Source organism: Neofelis nebulosa, chromosome 7, assembly GCF_028018385.1.
Source record: "Neofelis nebulosa isolate mNeoNeb1 chromosome 7, mNeoNeb1.pri, whole genome shotgun sequence".
Classification (NCBI taxonomy): domain Eukaryota; kingdom Metazoa; phylum Chordata; class Mammalia; order Carnivora; family Felidae; genus Neofelis; species Neofelis nebulosa.
In genome coordinates this window covers 110826135-110846052 of record NC_080788.1, presented here as the reverse complement: position 1 = coordinate 110846052, position 19918 = coordinate 110826135, and the positions used below count along the sequence as shown (strand labels likewise).

General features: G+C 39.2%; 1 protein-coding gene across 3 annotated transcripts in view; it reads left to right on the top strand.

The window, feature by feature from the left end:
* Positions 1-19918, top strand: part of PPP2R5E (protein phosphatase 2 regulatory subunit B'epsilon) — a 151129-nt gene that overhangs the window by 109367 nt on the left and 21844 nt on the right. For all 3 annotated transcript variants that reach the window (XM_058739270.1, XM_058739269.1, XM_058739268.1), the window contains exon 5: positions 4544-4636. In XM_058739270.1, the coding sequence (XP_058595253.1) occupies positions 4544-4636 (93 nt within the window). The remainder of the gene's footprint in view (positions 1-4543; positions 4637-19918) is intronic.

Genomic DNA, 19918 nt, shown 5'->3' with positions numbered 1-19918 from the left:
TTCGGATTCTGTGTCTCCCCCCTCTCTACCCCTCCCCTGCTCACGCTCTGTGTCTCTCCATCTCTCAATAATAAATAAGCATTAAACAATTTTTTTTAAAAATTCACAAATTGGCCTTTATTCCTAGTAAAGGTCAAGTCAGTGGGCACCCTCTGTTGCCTTCAGCAACTATTCCTTTATGGAAGTCTTTGTACTCAAGATTCCTGTGTTTCTCTTATGTATTCTGACTCCACAAATTCTTCACCTTTCCATTTTCATTGATAGGTGGTTTTTAGTACTGACGAGCACTCTCTGAAGGTTCAAGAAATCTCTTTTTTCTGTTCGTGATAAGTCATGCATGTTATAGTATAGTAAGTTATCACGAAATTTAACATTTGACTTTTTCATCGATTCAGCTATTTTTCTGACCGAAACACAGCTCCGGCATTTATTAGCTGCAGCTTTGGCAGCGTGCTTCTTCTTGTGGACCACATTTTATAAGGAAGCAAGGTGCTCATTACCAAATATATGGTAATAGTAGAGAACAACCAAATTGCATTGAGATGTGGTTATTGATTGGGTAGACTGCTTCTGCACACATCTTGTCTGATTTAAATTTGTGGCCCATACAAGATTACTCATAACAAATCCTGGCTCTTTGGAGAGATTTAAAAATAGAGAAATGTTTAAATCCAAATTTTTAGCTTAAATATATCAAAGGTTCTACTATATGTATGTTACTTGATCTTTTCCGTTATACCTGCATTGGTATCTTTTAAACTGGTATCCCACAGTTACCATGGTTATTCTTTGTGTATTTTCTGTATTTGGGTGTGTATTTCCAGTAGAATATGATTTTGCAGGACTTCCATTTGCAATCAGAGGGTTGTTTTTGGCGCCTCTACACTTGAGACTGAAAAATAGAAATGCTACGGTTTTTTTACTCATGTTCCTTGGAGAATTCATTTATGTGACCTTGAAAAGTAAATTATTCTCAGTCCCCAGTCTGTCTTTCCCTTTGGGAATCCAAGAGAGATTTTTGATTCTGAGGTAAAAATCTGTCTCGTAAGTGTAGAGAACATTTATGCTTATTAATAAATGTGTCTGAAGTGTTTCCACCCAAGTGTTTTAAACCATAACTGCTTTCAAGGGACCAGAGTGGGGAGAGCGTTTTGCCAATCTTGCTGGAAAGTCCTGCCAGCCCACAAGTCAGGCCTGCAAGATGAGAATCTCTCCACTTGTGGGAATTAACCCCCCTTTTATGGTTATTTGAATAAGGCTGACATTCTGTTTGTAAAAGAGAGTGCAAAACCTAGTGTATGAAACAAGAACAATTCTTCTAGAAGGTGTCGGGACTGAGTCACATTATGATGCCAGAAGTGCAGCTTGACAGAGGCACCTGGGTGGCTCAGTTGCTTAAGCATCCAACTCTTGATTTTGGCTCAGGTCATGAACTCACGGTTTGTGAGATTGAGCCCCACATCGGGCTCTGCGCTGAGAGCACGGAGCCTGCTTGGGATTCTCTCTGTCTCTGTCTCTCTCTCTTTTTCTCTCTTTCTCTATCTTTCCCCTACCCCTGCTCTCATGTGCATGCGTGCTCTCTCTCTTGCTCTCTCTGAAAATAAATAAACATTAAAAACAAAAAAGAAGTACAATTTGATAATGTTCAGGTCATTGGGCAAGAAGTTTTTCCAAATTCAGAATTTCAAAGAGAAAAACAGTTTTTTACTTTAAAGTAAAATCCTAATGTGCATACCTAATTTAAGTGTTAAGCTAAAGTCTAAAGTCGTAGGTAAGGTCACTGTATGATGCTTTTAAGTTAGTGGTCTCAGCAGTCCCTTGGGGGGACCCTGAGACCTGATTTTCAGGCCTGCAAAGTCAAAACTGGTTTTATAATAATACTATGCTGTTTGCTGTTTTCACTGTGTTGACATTTGAAATCATATTTGCAAAAGCGTTGGTGGTTCAAATTGCTGCTGCCTTAGCACAAATCGCAGCGGTTGTGGCACATTGGCTTGGTAGATAGTCTTCACTGACGTGCATTGACAAAAAACAGCCAGTTTCAATTAAGAATGTTCTTGGAGAAGCAACAAAAATTATTAAACTAAATATCATTAAGTCTTGACTTTCGAGTACACATTTTAAGAAAAATTCTCTGTGACAAAGTAGGAAGTATGCATAAAGCCCAATGACTGTATACTTAAGTATACTGATCGTCTTGTGTGCTAAAGCGTTTGTGTGATTGAGCTACAGGCTACACTGGCTGTCTTTTCATGAGATGATCGGTTTTGCCCACAGGAATGTCTAGCAAACTGTGCTTGCTCCAACTTGGGTATTTGGTAGATGTGTTTTTTGAAAATAGACAAAGAAAATCATCGCCAGTGCTGATTAAATTAGAGCATTCCAGCAAAATTTAGAATCAGAATTTTGGAAAACTTGTCTTTCTGCTGAACTTTATAGCTAATTAAAGCTTAGACTTCTTGATGAAATTGGAGATATTAAGGAATGTGACTTTTTGATACAATCTAGTAAAATTTGTCACCATTTGAAAAACGCATAACTCAGTGAACCAGTATTTTCCAGTGAATGATGTTAGGAAACCATACATGGTAAAGACCCATTCAGAGTACATGACAGACCGTTGGAATTTAGTGTAGCAAAGTATGAAAAACTCATTGATTTTGGTTTCAGATTCTGCAGTGCAACTCCTATTTGAGAAACAACTGTCAAGTTTTGGTGTAGTATCAAAAAAGAATATCCACAATTGTGTGAAAATACTATGAAAATACTCATCCTTTTTCATACTGTTAGATCTGCATGAGGCTCAATTTTGTTGACATACTTCAACCAAAACAGTATGTCACAATGGATTGAATACAGAAGCAGATATTAAACTGTTTTCTAATATGCAATTATAGATCTTTCAAAAATAAAAATAATGCTTCTCAGTAATGGTTTTGGAAAATATGGTTGTTTCCCACAAACATACATTATTTATGTTAATGTGTAATGTGTTGTTTTAAAATGAAATAACAAATACGTATTTGAAATTTTCTCATTGTTTTTCTGACTTTATATATATATATATGTATATATATATATATATATATATGTTTTTCATATTTATCATATAAACAAAAGGTTTTGGAGTCTTCAACAATTTTTAAATGTAAAGGAGTAGGACTAAAAACTCCTGAGAATGCTATTTTAGGTAATAGTGATAATGGTGATATGTATTAGTTACTGTGCGCAGTGCTTTATATATATTATCACATTCGGTCTTAGGGATTATCATCCTCATTATTCAGTTGAAGAAACATAATTTTAGAGAAATTAACTTGCCTAGGGCTACACAGTAGGGGACAGAGCTAGACTCCCAACACAGTGTCTGTCTGCCTCTTACAAGTTCTGTTTTTTATGAACTGTTGTATATTACACCAGGATCTCATGTGTACTTTTAAAAAAATTTTTTAATAAAAAATTTTTTTTTTAATGTTTATTCATTTTTGAAAGACAGAGAGAGACAGAACACAAGCAGGGTGGGGCGGAGAGAGAGGGGGACACAGAATCCGAAACACGCTCTGGGCTCTGAGCTGTCAGCACAGAGCCTGACGTGGGGCTCAAACTCCCGAACCGCGAGATCATGACCTGAGCCAAAGTCGGACGCACAACTGACTGAGCCACCCAGGCCCCCTCATGTGTACTTTAACATAGATTTATTTTGCCAAGAACATAAACAATGATCTTCTGTTTATTAGAACAGTTATTTCAGATTGATTCTGCAGATGAGAATATTCTCATTCCTTGCAGATGAGAGTTTTCTGCTAAACCATCATCCATTGCTTAGAGGAGTGTAAATTGCCATAGATTTTCTGAAAGGAAATGTGGCAGTAAATGCTGAAAATCCTGAAATGTCTGGGTATCTTTTACTCTAACGTTGCCACTTCTAGAAATATTTCCTCATGCAATAATTGAGCAAATGCACACTGATGTATATTACATGATGCACAATGTGGCATAATTTGATAGAGAAGTAATTGAGAAACGATTTAAACGTCGAAGCATAGGAGATTGTTAAATTGATTATGAATAATGGAATTATTCATTTAAAAATTATGTACAGTGGACTCTGTAGCTACTAAGAAAGATGGCTTAGTTATTATTGACAGAAATTGTATAGAATATATTGTTCAGATGGTAAAAGTAGTTTGAAAACTATATAAAACTATATAAAAATATATTTATAGTTCACTGGTATGTTGTAGAAGTGTAGAGAAAAATGAGGAGATTCGTACATTAAATAGTTGACAGTGGTTATCTCTGAGTAGTGAGGCTGCGGGGGAATTTCTATTTGCTTTGTTTGGCTGTATTAGATTTTTAATTTGAAAAGTTAAAAAACATAAAAGCGACTGTGAACCACAAGAAGGGCTGGCATAGCTTGTAATTGATATTAAAACTCAGTTTTCTAAGCCCTGTCAGTTTCAGTGTTACAGACTTTTTATGGTTTTTGATACTATGCTCAGTGAAGTGCAATTTGAAATTAATTATAATCTGTTTGTTGCAGCTTGTATATGAATTTTTCATACGATTTTTGGAAAGCCAAGAATTCCAACCCAGCATTGCCAAAAAATACATAGATCAGAAATTTGTATTACAGGTAAGCACATTTTTGTGGTTGCCCGAATTTGTCATTCAATTGCTGACACTTTATCTTATTTTCTCTTGATTGTTAAAAAATCTTTCAATGACAGTTATATCACCTTTTAAACAAATGTATTCTGTATATATGTTAGTTCCCATTATTACCTGTTAAAAGTGACAAGTACCTGTTTAATTTATTATTTAATTTATTGCTGGACATTAATTACATTTTAAACAACAAGGAATGCTAATGCCTAACTCCCTGCAGTTTTCTTGCTTAAAATTTAATTATAAAGGAATTTCGTGAATATAACTCTGGTTTGTGTGAAACTTTATGTAGCTTGAAAACTCCTATTTTCATAAGGATTCTTAAAGAACCATTGCTTAGGTCTGTTAAAAGTGAATAAGCATGGCCTAGAGCAGAAATAACCTTCAATAAATAATGAAAGTCAGATACTGGTGAGCTTTCGCAGTAGGAAATAGCACAGCCTGACAATTTAAAATTCCCATAAAGGGATTAACTCTCACCTCTCTGTTTGGAACTTCTCAGGGTATGTATTCTTCCTGACTTGCCACTTTACATTTTATAACTATAGATCACATCTTCCTTCTTACGTGGGACTCGGCAATGTTCATGACACTGAATTTTTAGGTAACGTGTTCTTGCTCCTGTTGTTGACGTTCCTCTCTAAAAATGGGTACTTGAGCCAACTGGTGTATGGACTGGTGTAGCTCCTTTCTCAATGATTAATGAGCACCAGGGAAAAAAAGAATTAGTATCTATCTCCTAGTGAGCCAGTAAGCAGAATTTAAAATTGAAAACATTATTTTAGCAAGCAGTTGATCTTCTGTGCCTTTCCTGGAGAAAGGTTGATCACCTTTGTGATGACCTGATTTCTCCTCCTTAATTAAATTAATACATTTAGAATTCTGGATATATTGGGTTGAGAGGCTTTGGAAAAGTGAGGTTTGAGTTAGAGATGGAGAGGTAGGTAAATAGGTGGATACATGGAGCATTCATTGGTTGGGCAGATAGGTAGACTGATCCAGATTCTTCTACCAAGGAAGCAAAATGCATTTGAGACAAAAAAGCAACACGTGATCAGTCTGTGGTGTTTTTGTACTGGAAGGTCCTTGCATTTATATAGCACTGTACAATTGTCAGAGCATCTTTACATGCATCGTTTAATTTAGTCTGTACAACAGTCTAGAATAGACACAGCTAAATTTTAGTCCCATTTTACAGATGAAATACACTGAGGTTTGGAAGATTATCAAGTTTCCCCAGGCAGTTTCCTGTTCTGGTTTTCTGTCCATTATGCCATGATGCCTCCTTGTGATTCCCCTCACTATAACTTGGAATGACTGCAGGGCAGGAGTAGTCCTCACTTGTCAACACTAACGAAATATTAAGGTTTCCCTATGTTTATGGTAAGTTAAAGTACCCAAGAGGATCAGATAGTGAAGCCCATGGAAATAGTACACCAAAAGCTTGCATGGCCCAGCTCAGTGTGTTCTTCATGGTAGATGGGTACCGATGATAATGAAGCTCATTAGATTAAAACATCAGAGAAACCCAGACTTGAAGGGATGTTTTGCATGTCTGTTCTAGTTCTTCACCCAGTGAATTAGTCTCCTTTGGGACCCTGAAAAGGGGTGACTCCCATTTATTCTTTTTTAGTGAAGGAGGACCATATACTTGGGCAGATTATTCTGGTTTTGTTAGAAAGTTCTTTTTTTATTGACCTTCCCTATACCGCGTACCCTCTGGCCTTATTTCCCCAGAATAGTCCTTTAGTACTCACTGGCTCAGACACAACAGTTCAGGTCTTAGACCACAGCGTTTGTGTTTACCTCTTGGCTCTTTTTCCCTAGAACAGCAGTTGCAACTCAAATGCTTCTAGGCTCATTTATAATAACTATGGTGGCCAGGTGTCAGATAATAGGAGGTAGACAGAGTTCTACTAAAGGGAGCTTTGGCTACCCCTCTTCTTTCAGTTATTGGTAGACTTTTTTTTTTTTTCCTTTTCTTCCCTCAAGAGAAACAGAAATCCAGATTATTTGTGAAGTTTTCTCATAGTTCTAAACTCCTGCTCAGGATGAGCTATGCCCATCCGCCTTCTGGATCCAGCCGAGCCACTGTCAGTATGCTCTCTGTTCTAGACTTTGTCTTTAGTTCTGTGGACCCTGTCTCATTTGTCAGTTTTGGAAGGCTTCTGTCTCTGTCAGGACTTAGTGCCTTGAGCCTTGTCAGTCCAGCACAGCTTAGAATTGGGTTCTCCGCGGGCGCCAGGTTTCTTAAAGGGGAAGAAGTCTCATTAGCTCTTCCTGCTGTTCCATGGCACTGTTAACTTGTGTTAACATAAGTTGTGTTAACTTGTGGTCTTTAACTGATTTCTAATTTAGCTTTATGCATAATGTAAAGCCATGTTTTCTCTTGTTCTCGTTCGTTGTACAATTTGCTGTAGGATTTGACACGTATTTCTGCAGAATATCATTTCTCCCCAGACTTTTGAAGTCTTTCTGTATCTTGAGCCTGTCATCCACCGCATTCATCGTGCCTTCCATCTCGATCACATCTGCGACTTTCTTAACTGTGCTAGTAGCTATTGGCTTCATCTCAGGTCATTGACTGAAGAAGTTGTTAAAACAGCCAGCACTGATGATAGAGGCCTTTGGCATGCCTTTAGCGACTTCCCTTTATTTAGCACAGATTCATTAATCAACAGTCTTTGAATTCCATCCTTAAACCTGTTAGAAATTTACTCTAGAATGTCATCATCCTTCTTTCATTTTAAATTTTGTTCATAAAGAGAGTGTAGAGACTTTGTCAGATGCCAGAGTAAAAGCCAGGACTGTGTGCTTACAGCATCCCCCTCATTTATGGGCCATGAGACTTTATCATAAAAAGGAATGCCATTCATCTGCCATGGGACATTAGTGAACTTCTAGGGGCTCCTGCTCCTTATTGGTAATGATACCCTCAGTACTTAACAAACCATGCGATTGATCATCTGTCTCCCGAGTTTTTGCAGAGACGAGACACTGAGTATACATAGTGAAGTCCATGTACTAATGCTTTGTTTTCAGCCCTTGCCTCATTTCTACAACCTTTGCCTCCTTTACCTTCCCTCTGCTGGGTCTGTTGATGAACTCAACCTTCATTCACATGAGGGCTCACCGCAGTTCCTGAATCAGTCAGGAAAGGGACAGGCAGAGTGTTGGCAAAATCAATAACACCACCGAGTGGTGCTTGAATGTAATCCTATGACTAAGCAGAGCGTTAACTGTCATGTTGGGGATAAGCTCTGGGTGCCAATTAGCTGCCATTTTCCAGAACACCCGTTCGTTCTTGTTGCTAACCTGTAAAGCTGGCCTCCTGCCTCTTTTCATACCCCTTAGTCTGCTGATGACTTACCTGGGATCCTAGCACCTTGCAGGAGTGGGGTCTCCGGCCCCAGTGTGATTCTCCTGAGCTCCCTTCCTGGGTTGTTTGTTTCTGACTTGGGACCTGCTTGGCCTTTTGGAGCTTAAGGCATCGTGCTGAGATTACGCCCTGCCCCTGCACACCCTCCTTTTCCTCCCGCCGCCATGCCTCAAGTATCCTGGAGCTGGCAGCTCCTTCATTTGTGTACCATGTAGTTCGCTCATTCGTTATTTACACCCCCTCTTCCCCCTGCTTGTTTCTCTCCCCACAGCCTCCCGTGGCGCCACCTAGTCCTGGCGTGTTTTGTACCTAAGCCTGGTTTTCTTATGACACGGGAACCCTCCTACCTTTCCCTTTTGCAAATCAGGATGACATTTACCGCATTCCTTTTCTTGGAGCAGATATTTTATTCTCTGTAGATTCTCAAAGGATCTCAGAAGGAATTTTTGGTCATCTCAACTTAAAACTTTTTTATTGAGTTAGGCATAATGTATCCTAGCCATGAGATTTCAACCTATTTTCTATAGCAGCTAGCTGTATTCTTCACAGTCTGTTTTGATTCTTGTTTCTCCTGTCAGTAAAGACAAAAGCAAAATTAAGAATTGAGCTATTTTAACATAAGGTAGTGGAAAGAAAGTTAGCAAGCTGTGTATTTGCATCCTGACTCCCCTGTGTACTCTAAGTAGTAGATTATTGGGCTAAAATATGCACCGTGGGGTAAGAAGGAACTGCATTAAAATGGGCTTTTCTGCCTTACTTGGCAGTGTGGTCTTCAGCCAGTTAATACACTTGCTGTCCGAGCTTGAGTCTCCTCATTTGCAACATGAGGTAACAGAAAAAATGAGATTTAAGTACATAGGATGTATACCCAAACTGACAATTGTTACATATGCTTGATTGAGTTGGCACTATGGATACAAATACAGGCTCCCTCCCTTCAGTTGTAAGCATGTACTGGAAAACTCGGGCAGATTTTTTTTTACTGTTCTGAACCTCAGTGTTTTCTTCTTTAAATGGCTATAATGTGGACCTCTCTTACAACAAATTATAACAAGTAGGCTTGTTATGATGATAAAATGGTATGACTTGTAAAAACTGCAGATAATCATGCATGGATTATAGTAGTCGCTCATTAAATACGAATTCCTCTTTTTATACTGCCTCATATATTGTTTACCCACATTAGTAGTCTATCTTGCTCATTAAATACTAATTCCTCTTTTTATACCCCCCTCATATTATATTGTTTACCCACATTAGTAGTCTTGTTTTTTTTATTCCAATATTAATTTTAAAACCTCCACCTTTTGGGGCACCTGGGTGGCTTGGTCAGTTAAGCATCTGACTCTTGATCTCAACTATGGTTTCGATCTCACAGTTCACGAGATCAAGCCGTGCATTGGGCTCTGTTCTGGGTGTGAAGCCTACTTTAAATAAACAAACAAACAAACAAACAAACAAAATCTCCACCTTTCGAAATGAAATTTAAAAGTTTATGTGAGCAGTGCCTGGGGGGCTCAGTTGGTTAAGTATCCAACTCTTAATTTCAGTTCAGATCGTGATCTCACAGTTCGCAAGATCAAGCTCCGTGTTGGGCTCTGCACTGATTGCAAGGAGCCTGTTTGGGATTCTCTCTCTCTCCCTCCCTCCCTCCCTCCCTCCCTCCCTCTCGCTCTCTCTGTCTCTCTCTCCCCCCCTCCCCCTCCCCCACTTGTTCACAAGTGTGTGTGCATGCTCACTCTTGTTCAAAATAAATAAACATTTTTTTTTAAGTTTATGTAAAACTTATAAGAAATTTTTGCAAAGAAGCCTTGAACAAATGACATATTCCTAGATGGGAAACTTGCCATCATAAGGATATCCATAGAATCTCCAAGTTAATTTATACATTTAGTGCAATTCTAATTACAATTTCAGGGGTGCCTGGGTGGCTCAGTCAGTTAAGTGTCTGACTTTGGCTCAGGTCATGATCTTGCGGTTCGTGAGTTCAGGCCCCGCATCGGGCTCTGCGCTGACAGCCCAGAGCCTGGATCCCACTTCGGATTCTGTGTCTCCCTCTCTCTCTGTTCCTCCCCCACTCGCACTGTCTTGCTGTCTCTCAGAAATAAATAAAGAATAAAAAAAAATTTTTTTTAGTAGTTTATTTGAAAATTTCAAAGTTCATGAAATAAATTTTTGAAATAGAAAACTAAAGATCCTTTGCCTATTAGATATTTATTCATAACCATGAATGTACTATATTAAAACTATAAAGGCACATGAATTAAAACAGTGTGGCATGGGTACAAGAGACTGGAACTTAGCAGAGGCTTGAGTGGAAAACATAAACCATAAATAATTTACCAGTGAATTGGTAAAATCCTCCGGAGAGGAAAGCTGGGAGGATTCTGTTGGCTTAAATTTTATCCACTGAGCAATTCCATGAGAAATAGTCAGGTGTGTACACAAAGATATATGTACAAGCATGGGGAATGCATCATTGTTAATATAAATTGGAAACAGTTTAAATGTTCCTCAGTAGGGTGTTGGTTGAATAGACTGTGGACATTCATATAATGGGATATTCATCATTTTGTAGAAAGAATGAGATAGAGCTACACACGATCTGTTTTGAAGTGAAACATGCATATTATGGAACAGTATGATGTTTTTGAATTTGAGTCTCGTATTTTAGGGAAAAAGAATATTTGTATATGCACTAAAAGTTTTGGAAGGCAAACTTATTAATTGGTAGAATGTGATTAAGTGTGAAGAACGTTACTTTCTGATTTTTTGTATTTCTCTATTTTTTACATTTAAAAAATGAACATGTATGTTATTAGCGGTGATTATATAATTACGTTAGTAATTTTTAAATTTTATTTAATAAAATTATAAATAAGTTATTTACTAAGTCTCACTTTGTTGCGTTGCATTTTTCATCAACCTCAGCTGACTCTGTGCATTAGCCTTCGTAAGACTGTTTTTGTAAGAGTACACCATTCATTTATACTTAACATTTGTTTTCATCACTTGTATGTGTCCTTTTAAAATCTGACGCTCAGTGGAAAACTTCCAGTGTTGCCCCAAGAACCTTTCTCAACACTACTCATTTTTCCTCCTCATCAGGAAGCAGTATAGATTTGAGGTGAAGTGGATAGACTGGTTTGAACTCAGGCTCTGCCTTTTTTAGTGCATGACCTTGGGCAAGTTATATAACTGTGTTGCCTCCGTTTCCTCATCTGGAAAGTAGATGCAAAATATCCACAGCATAATCGTAGTTTTGTTGAGAGGTTGTTGTGGAGATTAAGTGAATACATGCATAGGCACTTAGAACAGTTCCTGACAACACTAAGAATCTTCTTTCATCATATTTTCTAGAATAGCCTCAGTCTGTGAAGTCACATCGTATTTGTCTGTCAACATCTTAACCCCCATGTTATGATTTTTTTTTTGAAATTCGACTTTTACCTTTATAAAAGCCAAAAAAAAACCAAAAAAAACCAAAAAAAACCAACCCTTTGGACTCTGGCTATTGAGATTTTTTTCAGGTGTTAAATGTGGTCTCTCCTGTCCTTGGATTCATTTCACCAACTGATTTCTTCCAGTGTTAGAAGTGAATGTGTATTAGTGCCAGGAGCATAGACTTTTAATAGGTGAGAAGAAGCAGAGGTGCCTGGGTGGCTCAGTCGGTTAGGCATCTGACTCTTGATTTCGGCTCAGGTCGTGATCTCACGGTGTATGAGATCAAGCCCCACATTGGGTTCTGTGCTGATAGCGTGGAGCTTGCTTGAGATTCTCTCTCTCTCTCTCTCTCTCTCTCTCTCTCTCTCTCTCTCTCTCTCTCTGTCTCTCTCTCTCTCTTCCCTTCTCCTCCTCATGCTCTCTCTCTCTCTCTCTCAAAACAAATATATAAACTTAAAAAAAAAATAGGTGAGAAGCAAAGACAGGACATCCGAATATTTATTGAGGCCAGACAAGTGGTATGGAATGAAGTAGTCTGAGTGTGACAGGAAGGAGCGATGGAGACAGCAGTGACCTCAAGAGGTCAAGAGAACCCGGAAATCCAGATTTTTGTACGGGCCAGACAGAACTGTCTGTAACTTGTACCTTTGAAGGGTTTGCTGTTTTTTATTTAAGAATGGTACGACTGAGTGGCTTGCTTAAATTTCACTGTAATTTTTATTAAATCTAGATTTACGTAACCTTTAGCGTTTCTTATATACTTAATCTAAGTCTTTATAAAAGAAAGCTGTCAGATTTATCTAGAGAGTCACTTGATTGCATAGTACACTTGTGTCTATGGTCATGTTGATTTTAGACTTAGCAACTGCCTTGTATAGCTACAGGTGTGCAGGCTGACTTTGGCTCATGGAACACACTTGTCTATTCCCAATAAAGATAATTTTCATCTGTGTTAGGACAGTTGGGAAAGTGGTTTCTTTATGATCTCTCCTTCCCCCACCCGATCAAAAAATGAGTTGCCAAACCTTGAATTATTTCGTTGGGTGTATTATCATGGCAAGAGTTTAGTAGCATATTTCTAAAGACTGCTTTCAACCACTCTGCAAATCTGAAAAGCAGTCAGTGGTTGCTAAGAGACATACTGTTCAAGTGTCCCCGTAAACATATGTACTGCTGGAGATTGCGACTTAGTAATTTGTATTTCACATTTGCAGTTATATTTAAGCTGAAAGGTGCGATAATTACCATGCAAATTATGCAAATCATTTACCCTGTCCTTAAAAGTGACGTTTTGTTATTGTGTTTTAAAAACTCAAGACAAATTGGACATGACACACAGCAACCTGTTAAAAACTTTTAAGTTTTAAACTGAAATAAATTTCATGAGGCCTTGAACGTCAGCTCTGATACAAAGAGCTATTTTCCAAACAAGTTCCTTGAATATGCCAAAATGTTTACATTCTCTCTCAGAGGCTGTAGCATATAAAGCTTTAGAGAATTTATTTCTATCAGGAATTTTATCAGGTAGCCATTACCAATGAACGGTAAACTACCTCTTCACCTCATCCCCTCCAGTGCAACCTGTAACTTAAGAACCTTGGGAAAGGGCTTTCCTGCCCGGACTCCTGCATTCAGAGCCAGCTTTCTGGTTGCGCAGCTTGGGCGATGACACAGGCCCCAGGCTGAGAAGGGCCCTGCTCTTGGTTTAATGCTTTGCCATTGTGGTCTTGAAATTCTTTAAAAAAAATTTTTTTTTTCAACGTTTTTAATTTATTTTTGGGACAGAGAGAGACAGAGCATGAACGGGGGAGGGGCAGAGAGAGAGGGAGACACAGAATCGGAAACAGGCTCCAGGCTCTGAGCCATCAGCCCAGAGCCCGACGCGGGGCTCGAACTCACGGACCGCGAGATCGTGACCTGGCTGAAGTCGGACGCTTAACCGACTGCGCCACCCAGGCGCCCCTGTGGTCTTGAAATTCTTAATGGTTTTTAATTTTTTTTAATGTTTAATTTCTATTTTTGAGAGAGAGAGAGAGACCGAGACAGAGAGACAGCGAGAGACAGCGTGAGCAGGGAGGGGCAGAGAGAATCTGAAGAAGGCTCCTGGCTCTGAACTGTCAGCACAGTGCCCCGACACTGGGCTCGAACTCACGAGACGCGAGATCATGACCCGAACCGAAGTCGGTTGCTTAGCCCACTGAGCCACCCAGGTGCCCCAGAAATTCCTACTAGTTTTTGAACAAGGAGCCCCACATTCTCATTTTGCATTGGGCTCCACAAATTATGTGGCTAGTCCCTGCCTGCATCATTATGTAGAGTAACAGCTCTTTCTTGAAATGCTGACCAAATTGATTGTCTTAAGATTTTAAATTGCAAGGTTTTGTTGAGGGAGAAAACAATGGACTTCTCTAGTATGTGGGAAGAATAGAAATGAGGAAGAAAATAAAAGCATATGACTTGGCAGAGCTGTTCGTGTTTGTGTGGCTTCCACCTTTGAAATCTTTATACTGAGTTTCCATCAGAGTCTTGAAGTCAGAATTGCTAGACGCTTACAGCGTGCAGCCTTTCCACCCCTTGTCCCCACCGTGCTTTCAGTGGTGACCCCAGATGAGCTCATTTCATACGTTGGTCCTCTTGAGTTGTTCTCATTCATTGGAGTCAGGCTGCTGTTGGCTCTCGTTGCTTGGTTCTGGGCTGTTTTCTCCGCGTGCATTACCTGGTCACGGTAAAGGTGTTCAGGAGATATCATTTTTCAGGTTGTAGAATAGCTAAAGTTAAAAGCAAAGCCAGAAATTTGGAGACCTGATTGTAATTTGGATGAAAACATTTAGAATACCAATTTCATTGATTGTTCACTTGAGCATTTCTGATATTCTTTACATTTAATATTTCTTTACATGGAATGGAGGGCAGGGTAGTTGCTTCTTTATCCTAGTAGAGGGCAGTTGGACGTTTTGTTTCAAACCTTTTGCCCTTAATTTTGAAAAATAGTTTTAATTAACAAAGTAATGCCTATTAAGTAATTCAAATGTATTTATATGATTTATAAAGAAAAATAACACTCTTCTAACTCATCCTTCCCCAACCCAGAGTCTCAATCCCTAGAGGTAACCACGTTCAAGTCTTCTAGCAGTTTCCTTACATGTGTTTCCTTGTATGATTTCCATTTCTCTAAATTGCATTCTTAATGGTGCTGTTCCTTGATTTTTAAATTTTTCGTACTGTATATCTTTATATGTCTCCCTCTCTATCTCTTCCTTTATATCTCAACAATGTAGTTGTGTCACAAAATTTAATGAAATTGTAGTGTTTGCATTAGTGTACGTGTTGTTCTCAGCCAAGGCACATGTTATGCTATAATTGCGTTTCTTCTCCTGTAGAGCTTTATTTTATTTTAACTTTTTTTAACCCCCTGGAATTAATAGTTGCCATATTTTTCACATGCTTGCTTTTCTGGGTATTGGTTACTAGTTCATCCCTCCGTTCTTCTCTGAGTGCAATGTACAGCTTTTCTCAGTCTGGCCCACACATTGGCTAGTCTGTAGTTCCATTGTTTTCTCTGAAGGTCTCCTTCCCAGAGCTGGAGCTCTGGGCATCTTGCTCTGGTTGGCACTGGTGGCTTCCTCTAGGCTGTGTCCGCCGTAGTTATCCTGGGGTTTCCCTTTGCCACTCTTCTGCACTCTGCTTCTGCACTCTTTGCTTGCTTATCTCCCTCTCTTTGATTTTGGCAGAATACATCTTCTAGATGCTTCCTAAGAAGGTATGAATGGGTTGTAAGTTTTCAAGACCTGCTTCTCTGAACATGTCTTTATTCTACCCACACACTTAATTGACATTTTGGCTAGGGATAGCTTTATGGGTTAGAACTCATATTCTCTCAGATGTTTTAGGGAGTTCTAGATTGTCTTCTACTTCCAGTATTGGTATTGAGAAGGCCTGCGCCAACTGGGACTCCTTATCCTTTATAGTGACCTATTTTCTCTCTCCGCTTTTGAGATCTTTTCTTTGTCCCCAGTGTCCACATAATTCAAACTGATGTGCTTTGCTGTAGGTCTTTGTTTATTAATTGTGCAGAGAACATACTGGCCCTTAGCTCTATTGAAACTCATGTCCCCTTTTTCTGGAAAATTGCATTGAATTCTTTCTTAGATAATTTCATGTGCTTTGTTTTTGTGTCTGTGTGTCTCTTCTCTGTGCCTGTTTGGAATGTGTTGGACCTTCCAGATGGATCCTCTAGTTACCTTCTTTCTTCTATATACTATATTCTTCTATACTTTCAGGATAGATTTGCTCATTGTAATGTTCCAGTTCTTCTGAAAGTTTTATTTCTGTTACATCTTGAATTTCCAGAAGTTCTTTTTATTTTCTGAATATCCATCTGTAGTTGCTCTGTTTTGTTTCAGGGATCCAATAGGTTTGTTTATTTCTGGGGATAAGTTCTTTTTTGCAGGGTTTTTTTGTTTTTGTTTTTTTGGTTTGTTTCTTTGCTTGCATTGTGGCTTTTTCCTCTGATGTCTTTATGATTGTTTGTTTTGGTCTCTTTTGTGTTAGAATGCTGGTGATCCTTGGCTTCATAGTTACATGTTAGTCATCAGAGAGGCTTCTTAGAACCATCGAAGAGCCTTCTTAGAGCGCGCGTGTGTGTGTGAGCACGCGTGTGTGCATGCATGCACACAAATGGGAGACACTTAGCACATTGGGCAGAGACCTTGCTCTTTCAATGACAAACCCTCAAATATCTGTATCAACAGGTGTTTCCTCTTGAGGCTGTCAAGAGGCTGAGGCTGAGGTCCCTCAAAAGGGACCTTCCTATCTCCTACCTCATCCAGGATTTTGAGGGCTTAGGCAAAGGGACCGGCAGAAGTCTCATTCTTCAGCATGCTGACTGTTATTTAATTCCCCCCCCCCCTTTTAAAAAATTTTTTTCACTTAGCTGTGTACAGTGTCTTGAAGATGAGAGACTTGGGTGCTTATTCTCTCCAGATTTTGATTGTAAATCTTTAGTCCGCTGCTTGGGACACGATCTGGGAGGTCTTGTTACTCTTTCGACAAACTTTCAACCAGCCCTCCTGTTTTTAGCTCTCCACACCCTTGCCATCAAATATATCTGGTGTCTTCAGTTCTTAAGCCTTTTAAGGGTTCTCTAGTGTGAACTGGCTTGCTTCTTGTTGGCTCCCTTCCTTGCTGGCAGGATGGAAAAACACTTAGCAGAGTGGAGAAAGAGGAAACCTAAGATAGTTACCCCTTGCCATCCACTTTCCATCTTTGAAAAATGTGTAAATTTGTCTCATCTGCTCTCCATTCCTCTTTGCCCCGTGCGTTTCTTCCGTTTTTATTCTTTTATTCTAATCTCAGGGGGGACTCAGGAGAGAGTTTCAGTCTCCCATGTCTGATTGGGAGACCCTAACTGCCTTTTGCATTTTGCCCTTTTCATGTCCCTGGAGATTTATGATTAGGTTCAAAGGAGGGTTCTTTGGCTAAATCACTCCCCAGTTCATCCCTGTTTGTGAGCTTCAGGAAAGCTGGCTTTGTAAACTAGGAGTCAGCATGTTGACAGGTCTATCTTTGCTCTGTAGTCACCTTGGAAACTCTCCAGCTTTTCTCTGACAACAAGTTGCCTGGTATATTGTAGGGAGTGCAGTTCACTAGGCATTTGCAGATGCTGGATGAGATTTCTCATTGCTTTTTTGTGGGCCGTGTCTATATGACTAAGCACAAGTGTGTCATTTTGTTTTGGAAAGCAGAGCTCATCCCTCTCCTCCTTTTCTCGACCTGTGTGTTGTTATACTTTTTCTTTTGTCTTTTATATCATGAACTCACCAAAAATGTGTTCTATAGTTCTGCAAAAAAGTAATTTATATAATGTAATTTATCTTTCTTTCTCATAGGACATCATATATGATGATACTATTTGTGGCTTTGTAAATGACTTACGTTAGATGCCTGGTGATGCATGTTTTTTTGAGTGCCTAATGAAAACACAAGTTAAATAATTTTTGCTTAATTATATTTTCATTAAACTCTAAAGATTAATAGTACATAAGCATAGTTGATTCAAGTTTTGCTAACAGTACACCTCTCAAACCTTCTCTTATGTTGGTTGCAAATTACCCACTAAACCCTTTTATAACACCTAAAAATAGAAACCAGATTAAAAAGTAGAACTTAAAAGGTTAATTATTTCCATTAACAAGGAGTAGGATGAGTAGGTTAGAGATCTTATGTCATTTTGTGTGTGTGGTAGATAAGAGATACTGGGCCCCTGGGACCTTTTCGCTTATGGGGCCACATACCTTTCCTTCTTAGAGTGTTCCCTGTGGAAGTGTTTAGTCGACTTGCTCATTGCTTTCCCTGTGGGCTCCCAAGTTTTTCACTAGTGTGTGTGTGCACAGTAACAAGGACAGTTCTTGGCATGTGCGGACATTGATTGATTGGTTGATGGACTGCATGGCTGACGGGGCAGAGAGACGGCAGTTGTCTTAACAGCTTCTATTCTGATGGGCTGCTGGTGAAGGTATGTGCTGTTGAGCCTGCCATGAACGCTCTCCCTCCACTTCAGCCTTCTCATTTCTTCATGGATCTGTCTGGATGTCACTTCCTCCAGAAACCTTCCCTACCACTCCACTTCTCCCCAGTAGAGTGGATTTGTCTGCTGTGTGTTCATATAGCATCCTAAACCACTTATGCTGCCTGTTCACCGGTATCGCTCATTTAGACTTGGCTTTGTGAAAGCTGATTGTGTCTGTCTTGCTCACCGTTGTATCTCTGACACCTTGCCCAGTGGCTGGCTCTGAATAGGCAGACATATTTATTTGAGGTACTTGATTTTTGAATGGACAGACAGGTGGACGGATAGATCGATGGATGACATTGTGTAGCCAAAAATTGCATTTCTGTCCCTGCCCAATTTTGAAGATTCTCCTTCAGTTTGTACTTCCTGCCGTTATTTGAAGGGCCATTCTTTGTCTGTAATTGTGTCTTTGTTCAACGAAAAGCACCAAGCAAAAGCAGATAATTTATTTGATTACTGCCCACTGAGTTATTCTTCTGCTGTCAGCCTCATGTCTTAATCACCTGAAATCATGCTTACGTGTGTCTTGATAGCTTTTTTGGTAATTAGTGTAGTCTGTGTTCATTTGTATACTGTCAGTATGCTCTTGAGATGTTTTGCTGTAAAGTCAACTTTAGTATAAACTGTGAGTCTTGTTTTATTGTGATGATAATGAATGTATGAGGAACTCTGTAAAATTCAAACCAGTCTTCAAGTTTGTTCTTCAGCTGGAGGAACCTGCCCACTGTCATTTAAAAAAAAAAAAAACAAAGAAAAAGAAAAGCTTTATTGAAATATAATTCACATACCGTAAAATCCACCCTTTTAAAAAAGTTTCCAACTTAGTGTTGTTTAGTATATTCACCAAGTTGTGTATCCATGACTGCTATATAATCACAGAACGTGTTTTAGCGTCCCGCAAAGAAACGCCATACTCCTTAGCGGACATTCTTCATTCTGCTTTCTGTCTCTGTGGATTTGCCTGCTCCTACAGTATGTGGCCTGTGTGTTTGGCTTCTTTCACTTAGCATGATGTTTCAGAGGCTCCTCCGTGTGGTATCAGTACTTCATTCCTTTTTGTGGGCTGAATAATAGTCCATTGTAGCACATTTTGCTCATCCGTGCATTAGTTGATGGCCATTAGGGTTGTTTCCACTTTGTGCTATTGTGAATCATGCCGCTGTGAACGTTCATGTACAGGTTTTGTTGTTGACATATGTTGATATCTTATCAGGATTCAGTTATTAACTGAGTGGAAGTCAATACAAGTGAGTGGAAGTTCAAAGAATGTCATCCATGTATAATAAACATACAGAAATCATAAATGTTCACCTCAGTGAGTGTTTACAAAGTGAGTACACCTGTGTAACAAGAACGAAGCTCTACAAAAAGAACACTGCCAGGATCACTGGGGACTTTTAGATGTTGGCTTTGGTTTAGGTTGATTCATTTACCTGCATGCTCGGGTAGAGCTGAAGGCTTATCCTAACTGTATATTTGGAACATGAGCTCAGTAGGTAGTTTGTTATAGGAGTGCGGCAGCTGAAATCACAGACTCTAGGGCGTCAGTTGTTTGGTTTCAAACCCCAGCTTTGCCATTTATTAGTGTGGGACCGGGGGCAAGTTGCCCAATGACCTCTGAGCCCCAATTTCCTCATCTGTAAAATGGGGATAACACTACTTTATAGGAAGGATTAACATAAGTAGATTGCTTAGAAAGTTGCATGATAATCATGCTAAGTGCAGTATGTGTGTTACCTCTTACTGTTGTTACGATGATTATTATTGTGTTTATCTCTTCATTAGAATGTAAGCCCCTTGTCTGACTGATTTATCTTTGTATTTTCAAAGACTAGCACTGTGCCTGGCCCATAATA